The 10,279-nt window shown below is 41.9% G+C and overlaps 1 protein-coding gene across 2 annotated transcripts in view; it reads left to right on the top strand.

Annotated features, from left to right (window-relative positions):
• The first annotated feature begins 1,024 nt into the window (after nucleotides 1–1,024).
• Nucleotides 1,025–10,279, top strand: part of HEXB (hexosaminidase subunit beta) — a 29,807-nt gene continuing 20,552 nt past the window's right edge. Inside the window, exons 1-3 of one of the 2 annotated variants that reach the window (XM_017647764.3) lie at nucleotides 1,025–1,494; nucleotides 4,639–4,784; nucleotides 6,995–7,060. In XM_017647764.3, coding sequence (XP_017503253.2) covers nucleotides 1,256–1,494; nucleotides 4,639–4,784; nucleotides 6,995–7,060 — 451 coding nt within the window. In that variant the 5' untranslated portion in view covers nucleotides 1,025–1,255. The remainder of the gene's footprint in view (nucleotides 1,495–4,638; nucleotides 4,785–6,994; nucleotides 7,061–10,279) is intronic. The other variant, XM_073235058.1, reaches the window with a different exon arrangement.

Here is a 10,279-nt window from a genome sequence, read left to right as displayed (position 1 = left end):
TCCTTTACGAAGGGAAAATATGGATAAGTGACGGGCATAAGCTTTCTTGAGGGGATGTCCTTGCTACTCAGTATCATAATGAAGAATGAGCCTGTCTAAGAATGAGACTACAGAGAAAAAAATGAGTTGAAAGGTATATATATGGAGACTGGTGGGAAGGGGCAAGAGAGATGACATTTGACTTCCTGCCACACTGCATCTAATGACATTGCCTTCTGCTTGCTTCTAGATCTATTTCCAAATGTTGTATGTATACAAAGGCCTGACAGAAACGAATATTTGGGTTGTCCTCAGGAATTCATTATAATTAATTTTTTTTTTTTCGGAACTTGAGTAGAGACAGAAATGCCCAGGCTGTCAGACACATAGGGCTGAGTCACTGTAGGACACTACCCAATTTTTAAACTAAATTATATAGCAATCTTATCCTAACATTGCTTTATAAAATTCTCTTCGAACCAGACTTACCACTGTAATAATTGTCTAATGAATGAGTTGAATAAAATCTGACACCTTTTTGTTCTATCTCATAATACATTATGTTTTCAGCTTTAAAATTGTAGTCTGACAATATTAAACCCTCCTTACCAGTATATAATACCCTTTTGTATCATCTGCCTCCTAACTTGGTTTATGATGTCCTTTCGAAGTTTTAAGAAGTCCTCTACCCATCCTCCGCCAAGATATTCCCTCACGGAATATCTTCTGCATAATTTTTGACCTTCTACCAGTTCACAACTCTGCCCTAGGTAGTTCCGATGGGAGGCTTTACTGAAGCTGAGTTACCGTTATAGAAAAGCCTAGACTTTGGAGCAAATAGACGGCTCGCCGCCCCGGTCCTCTGGCGTTGGGGGCGGGGACCCGGGGAGTCCGCAGGCGCCCGTTCCCCACCGTCGCTGCGGCCCGCGGCCCGGGGGAAGCCCGAGAGCCGCCCGCAGGAGCCCGGACACGCCGCGCCGCCGGCGCCCCAGCCCTCCGCCCGGCTCTAATCCTCTCGCCCGCTCCGCGCTGAGGGTGGAAGGGCGTCTGCTCGGGCCCGGCGCGCACCCTTCCGGCTTTGGCCTCGTTAGGGGGCCGCCGGAAGCAGCTGCCCGGGCGGCAGCCGGCGGGTAGGCGTAGTCGGGGCGGGGCGCGCTCGCCGCTCGGCGACCCACGCGCGCGGCGCTTCCTCCGCCTTTGCTCGGGGCGGGGAGTCAGTGCCGACGCTATAGTCGGGCGGCCCCGGGCGACCCTGCCAGAGAGCAGTCGAGCAGCCATGGATCTCTGCAGGCTGCGGCTGCAGGGGCTGCAGGGGCTGCACAGGCTGCTGGCGCTGTTCGCGGCGCTAGCGCTGCACGCTTCCGCCACGCCGGGCCCGGCCCTGTGGCCTATGCCGCTCTCCGTGCAGATGTCCCCGAACGTGCTGCACCTCTCTCCGCAGAGTTTCTCCATCACGCACGACCCCTCTTCCAAGGCCGGCGCCTCCTGCACCCCTCTACAGGAAGCGTTTCGGCGGTGAGCACTCCCGACGGGCGGCCGGGCGCGCAGGGACCCAGCGCTCCCGGGCCAGGAGGGGCGGCCCTGCCTGGGACGCTGTGCCTCACCCGCGCAGCCACCCAGCCGCGTCGGCGCTCTCGACCCCATTGCACAGATGAGAAAAAGTGCAGCCGGTGACCCCACCAAAGCCACAGGCCCGGAAGAGAGCAGAGCCTGCTCCAACCAACTCAGACCGAAACGCAAGCTCTTCCCCGCCACTCCTGCCTCCCGGGAGACTTCCCGGGGGCTCGGGGTCCCCGGTGTGCGTGCGGGGTACTGAGCGGAAGGAGTGGGTTGCTCAGAATCTGTGGCCATGTTTCTGTCGGTGGGGAGAATTGGGTGGGAAGGGAGTGGCAGCTTCTCAGTTGAATAGAGTACTAGAAGTAAGACGAATGCTTAAAGCTTGGAGACCAGGGATTCCTCAAAGCTGGTTGTCATTTATAGGCCGTCTCACCTCCATCCCCAATCTGGTAACAGTTGAGATGGCAGGAAGTCCTTAGGTTGAAGCACTGCCTAAATCCTCCCTCCCAAATCTCTTTCATGTAAATGATGGATGTTTTCTTCAAAGTACAGTAACTTTGATAGGGTCAGTGCGCCTCAGTATCTGGTTTTCCTTTTGTTTTCCCAGCACTGGGCAGCTGAGTGTCCTCCTCTCAGCTTCCTGTTTAGTAACCCTTGGCCACAGACAGGGTGAATGTGTCTTGGGAGGCAGCCCACAGCATGTCCAAGGCAGAGTGCATGGGGAGCTTTCAACATGCCACCTGCAGCCCCCTCGCAGTGCCACCTGTGCAGGCAGGACGCTTGGAGGTGTGTACAGTCCTGCAAGATTGTAATTTGGCGCTGGTTGTGCCACCTCTTCCTGAGGCTTTTGTCTCTGTCCCCAGAACAGGCAGCTGGTGGAAAATGCAGAACCACCCCCAAGACAGGCCCAGAGCAGAGGCTCAGGCTGAGAAGGCCCTAGGTTTTGATGGCGTAGATGGATCGTTCTCCCTTTCAGTTTTCCACAACTAAATGGATAGTGTGACCCTTGTCCCAGGTGCATATGCTAAGCCTTTGGAATTGGATCTGCTACCTAGTCAGAATGGTTAGAGTTGGGTAAAACCAATGTGGTTGGTTGCTTTGGGATACTGAGTAGGAAAAGTACTAAAGGTCATTTAAAGAAAGATAAGGCTAAGAAACCTAACAACAAAAAGACTTACCATGTTTGCTTTGGGATTCAGTTTGTAAAACTGGATTTTCCTTATATACCATACTGCTAGTAAAACAAGGAATTGGTAATATTCTGAAATGGTATGAGTATGGCAAGAAAGCATGGATGACATAAGTTAACAATGGTTGGATAACTAGGACTTGAATCAGCCGTGAGATGGTTTAAAATGAAGGCTTGGCATTTCAACATGGTGCACAATTATCGGAAGAGTTTGCCTAATTCATGCCCTGGGTGTGAAGCAGCTATTAATTATACCCTGCATTAATAGGAAGCAGGTTATAAGACATTAGCCCTATGGCTAAGACTTGAAATCATCAGCTAAGGAATCCCGGAACTCAGGAGGGATAGCATCTCTTTCAGAGTAAAAGAATAATGACACCAGAAGGATTTAGAGCTGATGGCGATGTCCTGAAAGCTCTGGTGGTCAGGAACACAGCCCGGCCCCTAGATCATTCAGAACCCCAGGGCTCCTGTTGTTGAAGTACCCCACTTATATCACAAACCCTGCCTGCATTTTGCAGGCAGAAAGTTCAGTCTGTTTGGTGTCTGGCTGCTTTGTCAGAACTTCTGTAATGAAGTCCACATACTAGTAACTCATTTTTTAAAATGAATGAATAGCTTTACTCCCTCAGTTACTGAAAGGCTAAATTAACCCAAATACCTTGGACACCAGTGCCTCCGAACCCTTTGAGTTTTCTGTTAGAGTTTTAATATCCAGGGCCAAGATTTTCTTTATTTGGAACAAGTCACCCCCTAACTCGGATCTCAAATTTGCTGGCAGCTTTTAATTTTCTTAAAAAAAAATTTTTTAAATTTTTGGTTGTGGTAAAATACACATAAGATAAAACCTACCATCTTTATCATTTTTAAGTATACAGTTCAGTGATCTTAATTTTCCTTTGAATCTGTTGAGGTTTTCCTATAAAAAAAAAAAGCCCTCAGCACTGTCATCCATTCCGTTCTCTCACTGGTGAACTTCCATCCACTTCCAAACTTCAGAACTTTCCTACCTCTCCTTACTTCTCTGGAAACACACAAGACATTCTTACACATAAATAACATATGCAGCCTTCTGGTTTATCAAAACCCAAAAGATACTATTTAAATAATTGCTTCGAAGCCCATCTGATCTCTTATCATTTAGCACCTTTAAATCTTTGATATCCTCTTTCTCTGATATTTGGATACCAGCAGAACATAAATTTGCAAGGCTCTGGTGAAAAATCTGTGGGTTGGTGACCTTCTTTTTCAGGCTTTATGTGTATATTAGCTAAGATATTTTGGTTGGAAGGTGACAGGAATGCTGACTCAGTATGGCTTAAGCAATAAGAAAACCTATTACCTCACTTATCAGGAGAGGATATCAGGCTAGTTAACGGAGTGGCTCAACAGTATCATTAGGGAATCTGAATTCCTTCCATTTCTGCTCTGCTAGCTTTAGTGTGCCTTCACATGATCCATGACTCTTGTAGTAACCAAAAATAGTGACAGAGGAAGAAAGGTTCTTGTGGTTCACTTAGGAGAGGGAACTCCTGCCACCACCCTCCCTGACTCCGTGTTCCCACCACTGGTCGGAATTTGGCTTATCCACCCAAGAGTGATGAGATTACCATTATTAGTTTGATTGCTGGTTCCTAACAAGACCTCAGATGAGTTTCTTGGAAATGTGTGTCCAGGGCTTTTTAAATGCCCATGCCTGGATCCCTCTCACAGATTCTGATTCTGAAGGTCTGGACATGGGTATTTTCAAAATGCTCCCCAGGTGATTCTGATGTGCAGCTTGGGGTGAGCCTCTACTAGTTGGACTCATCAATATTGGGTAGCATGGATTTCTAGACTCAGTTACAATGTCCTCTACCACACATGGTATTTAAAATGCTTAAAAAATTTATTTGAATTTATTTCTCACACAGATATTATGACTATATTTTTGGTTACTACAAGAATCTTAATCACCCTGCTGTGTTTTCTACTGAAATGGAGTTGCAGCAACTTCTTGTCTCAGTCATCCTGGATTCGGAGTGTGACACCTTCCCCAGTATCACTTCAGATGAGTCCTGTGAGTACCTGTGTAATGTGAATGTATTATAGTCAAAGCTACTTGTTATCTTCTTCCATTCAGCTTTGCAAACCCACTGTACTCAGAAAAGGGAGACTTCTTGGGACAAATAGATTGTCCCAATTTGAAATTTTCTGGTTGAAGGATAAACTTGTTTTAAATTTTTAACTAGTTGATGATGATGATAAAAGAACATTCACAAATGGGAGTAACAAGATATCAACTGTTGTTCCAGAGTGTGAAAAAGTGTTGGAGGAAGTGACATGTTACAGCATTATTTATTAAAAATAAAAATATGTATACTCCTCGAGTCAGAAGTACACTGGTTTCTACTGTGATTTAATTGCATATATCAAGGATGTTTGATGCAGTTTGCCTATCATAGTGAAGAACTGTAAACAAATTAAATTTAAATTTTTATCCATAGAAGGATGACTAAATATATCTTGCCAGTCCACACTGAAAAATACTATACAGCAGTTAAGAGTAAAGAAGCAGAGTTACAAAGAACTGACATGGAAAGCTTGCCAAGATAAACTGCTGAACTGGACAAAGGAACTTGTATAGTAGGATACCTTTTATATATCAATACACATGCAAGAACACACACATAACGCAATCCTGTATTTTCTTGCTGCATGTATGTATGTCTAAATGCCTAGGAAAAGGTCTGGTAAGTGTTCCCTCCAAGGAAAGTAGAGGGAGTTGAGTGGGCATCTCAAAGGGGATTTTAGCCTCATCTATAATATTTTATTATTTTTAAAGAAGGATATATTGCTTTTGTATGTACACCATTGAAAACCAAAGTATTTGTGGTACAAAAAGTACAGAAGGGGATAACTGAAAATCAAAGATGCCACTCCCATCCCATGTCAGGGAGATAGTCACTATTAACACTAATAATTTGAAATAAAAATTGAAATTCTATAGCTTATGTATCCATATATTTAGAAAACAAAATCCCTTCTAACTGCTTTATATTTGTGGGTTTTCCACTGAGTTGAATCAGAATCCATTTTAATAACAGCCAGTCCTCAGCTACTGGAAAATAACTGGCATAAAAACTAAAATGTGGCAAAAAACGTTTTTTAGACGGTGACCAATGGAATAGTGAGCTCTAGGTAGCTAAGAATTTGACACAGATGGAGAGGAAACATGGTAGACTGTACTCATAATCGCAATACCTTTCTTAACCTTGCATTTCGCTACCTCATCACTGTGGCCTTCTGACAGGAAAGGCTATCTTGTCAGAAGACTGTCACCTGAAAGGGTCACATGATTGGCTGTTGATCGAGCTCTTTTTCCCACCTGCAGCCGACTGTGGCCTGAGTCTGGGTGGTAGTGGTGCAGCCCAGACACGATATTAAATCATTAACCTGCAGCCCTTGAGTATCTTCACTGCGGCAAAGTCTGCATCTGTCACACCCATCAGCTTTCTCTGTACCATCTGGTGCTGTGCTTCATCGTGGCTGATTCCACCCCAAAGCCCTCTAACAGACTAAAATGACTGCAGCAATCCTAGGGAAAGTGATTTCCAAGATTGAGAGATTAGCCCCACTTTGCCACAAGCAGCCAACTGGTGCCCTGATCTAGAAGGATGTAAACATTTTATTGATTGAGACAAAGCTGAATTTAGATAAAGTGAGTTAGGTAGTGGGTCTTAAAGCAGATTTAGGGTGATGTTGGGGAGAAGGTGATGCAGGGCAAGTAGAGAAGCACAGAAGTAGAAGAGAAAGAGTAGAGATATTAGGGAGTGAAGATTTGAGTGATACTTGAAACCTGAACAAGGAATTTCGGGCAGTGAGGAATTTGACACTTTTGATTTAAAATTGTAGCTTAACTAGGCCTCTACTCTGTTGAGGTGCAGTTGGAGAGAATAACTCTCCTGGAGGGGAAAATGAGTCATGGAGATGACACCCAGGTTCCTGACTTGAGCAACTCAACTGGTTGGATGCTGTGCCATGTCTCAACAGAAATGAGGAGCACAGGAGATGAGCTGGGGAAAGAGGGCAGAGTTCAGTTTGGGGCATGTGGTGGTGAAGGAACTTAACAGATCAATGGGAAGATGTTTGCATAGGAGGCAGTTGGAGAAACAGGTCTGGAGCTCAAGAGAAAAGAGTGGTCCAGAAATATCAACTACATGTTTAGGGAAGTTAACCATGTGTCATTGAGGGATTAACAAACAGAAACATGTTTTTCCCCCAACACAGATTTTTTATATGTGAAAGGACCAGTGGCTTTCCTCAAGGCCAACAGAGTTTGGGGGGCATTACGAGGTAAGTTCTATGCAGTTTCATGTTATTTTCCAGTAAAGAAATATTTCCAGTTGGTGCTTTGGGAAATCACACTGAGTAAAATTTTGCTTCCTTGGTCGCTTCATGGAATAGTTTGTTCCATATTCCCAAAATGACTGCTGTTAAACATACACCCCTTAAAGCACAGGAGAAAGATCATTTGCCCTTTCCCAAAATGCTTGAGGGTTATTACATTTATACATAAGACATTAATTATATTTGTATTATATTAATATAATACCCAGATATGTAAGTAATTCATTGATGCTCTTGGAACTGTAATGTTTATAGTTATAAATGACCCAACCTGCTCTGATTAGGGGATTTTGTTTCAGTTTTCACACCATTTCTTGCTGCCTTCAGTAGCAAGCATCTCCCTTCCCCTATTTAAGAAATTCATTTTCAAACAGGTCTCACATACTTATTACCGAACCAGTCTACTAGTGCAGAAGCCTAGAAACAAAGAGAAGAAACATTATTTTCCCAATAAAACTGGTCAGATAATGGTATTTTGAGCTTGCTATGGTAACGTCTAGTGACCATGACAGAACAAAATGTGTGTGCCCTCTCCCATGCAGTTCCTCACAGAATGGGCTGGGTTTTTCTCCAGGGTCTCATTGGAGTTGCACCTGATTTTATTGCCAGTTTTCATCTGATTCACTGGGGAATGGAATGATTCGCTTTTGTTTCTTGGCTAGGAATTAATTAGTCCTGAAAGTCTTGTGAGAAGACACAGAGAGGAACAGAGTCCACTGCACAAGCCACAGTGGTAGAGAAAGGGAGAGAGCCCTTCCCTGCTTTTAAATTCCTATGCATTTAGAAACATAGCCAAGTTTACAGGAGTGTTTAAGATAAATATACTCCAGAGGGGTTGGAGGCAGTGGGCAGAGAGGGACTTAACATCTTTTATGAATTTCAGAGTTTGAACTTCAAAGTTTGGTTACTGGGGACATTTACGTTTGTTGTTCAGAGATTTTTTTGCCTCTTTTAAGTACATAAGATACTACACTGACTTCCAAATAGTAGGGTATTTAAAAAGGAGAATAATTTTCTTTAATGTGAGCTAATAAACCAAAGTTAAGTAATTAAAAATAAAAAAAGGCTTTGGATTTAACTCAGGTTGAATGTTATCTAAAATAAAATAATCATTGTTACTCTGTTTCATAGTCATACTAATAAAGGTATGATTATAATATTTAAATAGAACATGAAAATATCTAAGTTTTTACTATAAATATAACTGCAATCATTGTCATCTAGATCGTTTATCATCTGTGTCATGTGGTTTTAAGCTTTTATTAATCTGATCTTCCCGTCTTGTCTGGGATCTGCTAGGAAAACAGGGCCTTACTGATGTTTGCCCTGATTTATATCACAATAAAGAACTTCTGAGAACATTCAGTGAGTCGGTTTTCATCCAAGAAGTGCTTATTTTCTGTTTACCACAGGACTTTCAAAGTAACATGCTCTAAATGATAATTGGGTGTATTGCCACTTCACAGAAAATTCCAGTTATTCTCCCCAGTATGGGCCTATATTTGGGGGCATTGGGGGCTTTAGCAAAATAATTTTGAACTATTTTTTTCTTTCCTATTTCCTAACTTTTTAAAAATTGAGTTATAATTGATACAAAATTACTTAGTTTCAGGTGTACAGCATAATGATAGATGTATACATTGCTAAATGATCACAAGTCTAGTTAACATCCATTACCATACATAGTTAAAAATTTTTTTATGATGAGAACTTTTAAGATTTGCTCTTGGCAACTTTGAAACATGCAATCCAGTATTATTAACTACAGTCCCCATTGTGTACATTATATCCCCATGACTTACTTATTTTATAATGGGAAGTTTGTGCCTTTTGACCCCCTTCACCCCTTTTGTCCACCTTACACCTTACACCTCTGGGAACCACCAATCTGTTCCATACAAATTTGGTTGGTTTGTTCTGCTTCTGTGAAAAATACCATTAAAAGTTTTATAAGGATTGTACTGAATCTGTAGATTGCTATGGGTAGTAGGACACTTAAACAATATTCTTCCTATCCATGAGCATGGAATATCTTGCCATTTATTTGTGTCTTCTTCAATTTCTTTCATCAGTGTCATATAATTTTCAGAGTAGAGGTCCATCACCCACTTGGTTAAAATATTCCTAGGTATTTTACTTTTTGATAAACAATTATAAATGGGGTTGTTTTCTTAATTTTTTCTGATAGTTCATTACTAATATGTAGAAATGCAACATTTTTTTCCTTTATATTGATTTTGTATACTGCAACTTTACTGAATCAGTCAATTAGTTCTAACAGTTTTTTGGTGGAGTGTTAGGGTTTTCTTTACATAATATCATGTAATCTGCAAATAATGACATTTTTACTTCCTCCTTTCTGATTTGGATGCCTTTTCTAATTTCTGTGGCTCTGAATTCTAATACTGTTGAATAAACATAGTGGGAGTATCTTGTCTTATTCTTGATCTTAGATTAAAAGTTTTCAGCTTTTTACCACTGAGTATGATGTTAGCTGTGCGCTTGTTATAAATGGCCCCTATTTTTTTGAGATGTATTCCCTCTAAACCCACTTTGTTAAGAGTTTTTACCTTAAATGGGTCGAATTTTGTCTAATGGTTTTTCTGTAACTATTGAGGTGATCGTATGGTTTTTATCCTTCATTTTGTTAATGTGGTAGATAACATTGATTTGCAGATGGACTTGCATCCCTGGAGTTAATTCCATTTAATCATGTATGATCATGTATGGTCCTTTAAATGTATTATTAAATTCAGTTTGTTAATTTTTTGCTGAGGATCTTTGCCTGTCTGTTCATCAGAATATTGGTCTTTCTTTTCCTGTGGGGTGTCTTTGTCTGGTTTTGGTGTCAGGAAAATGCTGGCCTTGTAAAATGAATTTGTAAGCATTCCCTCCTTTTCAGTTTTTTGGAAGAGTTTGAGTGTGATTGGCATTAATTTTTTAAATGTGTGGTACAATTAACTATTGTAGTGTCTGGTCCTAGGATTTTGTTTTTTGGAGATTTTTGATTAATGATTCAATTTCCTTCTAGTAATTGATCTGTTTAGGTTTTCTATACCTCAAGATTCAGTCTTGGTAGGATGTATGCTCCTAGGCATGTATCCACTTTTTCTACATTGTCAAATTTGTTTGCATGTAATTGTTCATAGTAGTCTCTTATGTTAC

The sequence above is a fragment of the Manis javanica genome, chromosome 1, assembly GCF_040802235.1.
Source record: "Manis javanica isolate MJ-LG chromosome 1, MJ_LKY, whole genome shotgun sequence".
In the NCBI taxonomy this organism is placed as follows: domain Eukaryota; kingdom Metazoa; phylum Chordata; class Mammalia; order Pholidota; family Manidae; genus Manis; species Manis javanica.
The sequence above is the reverse complement of the archived record's forward strand: the minus strand, read 5'-3'. Positions and strand labels throughout refer to the sequence as shown.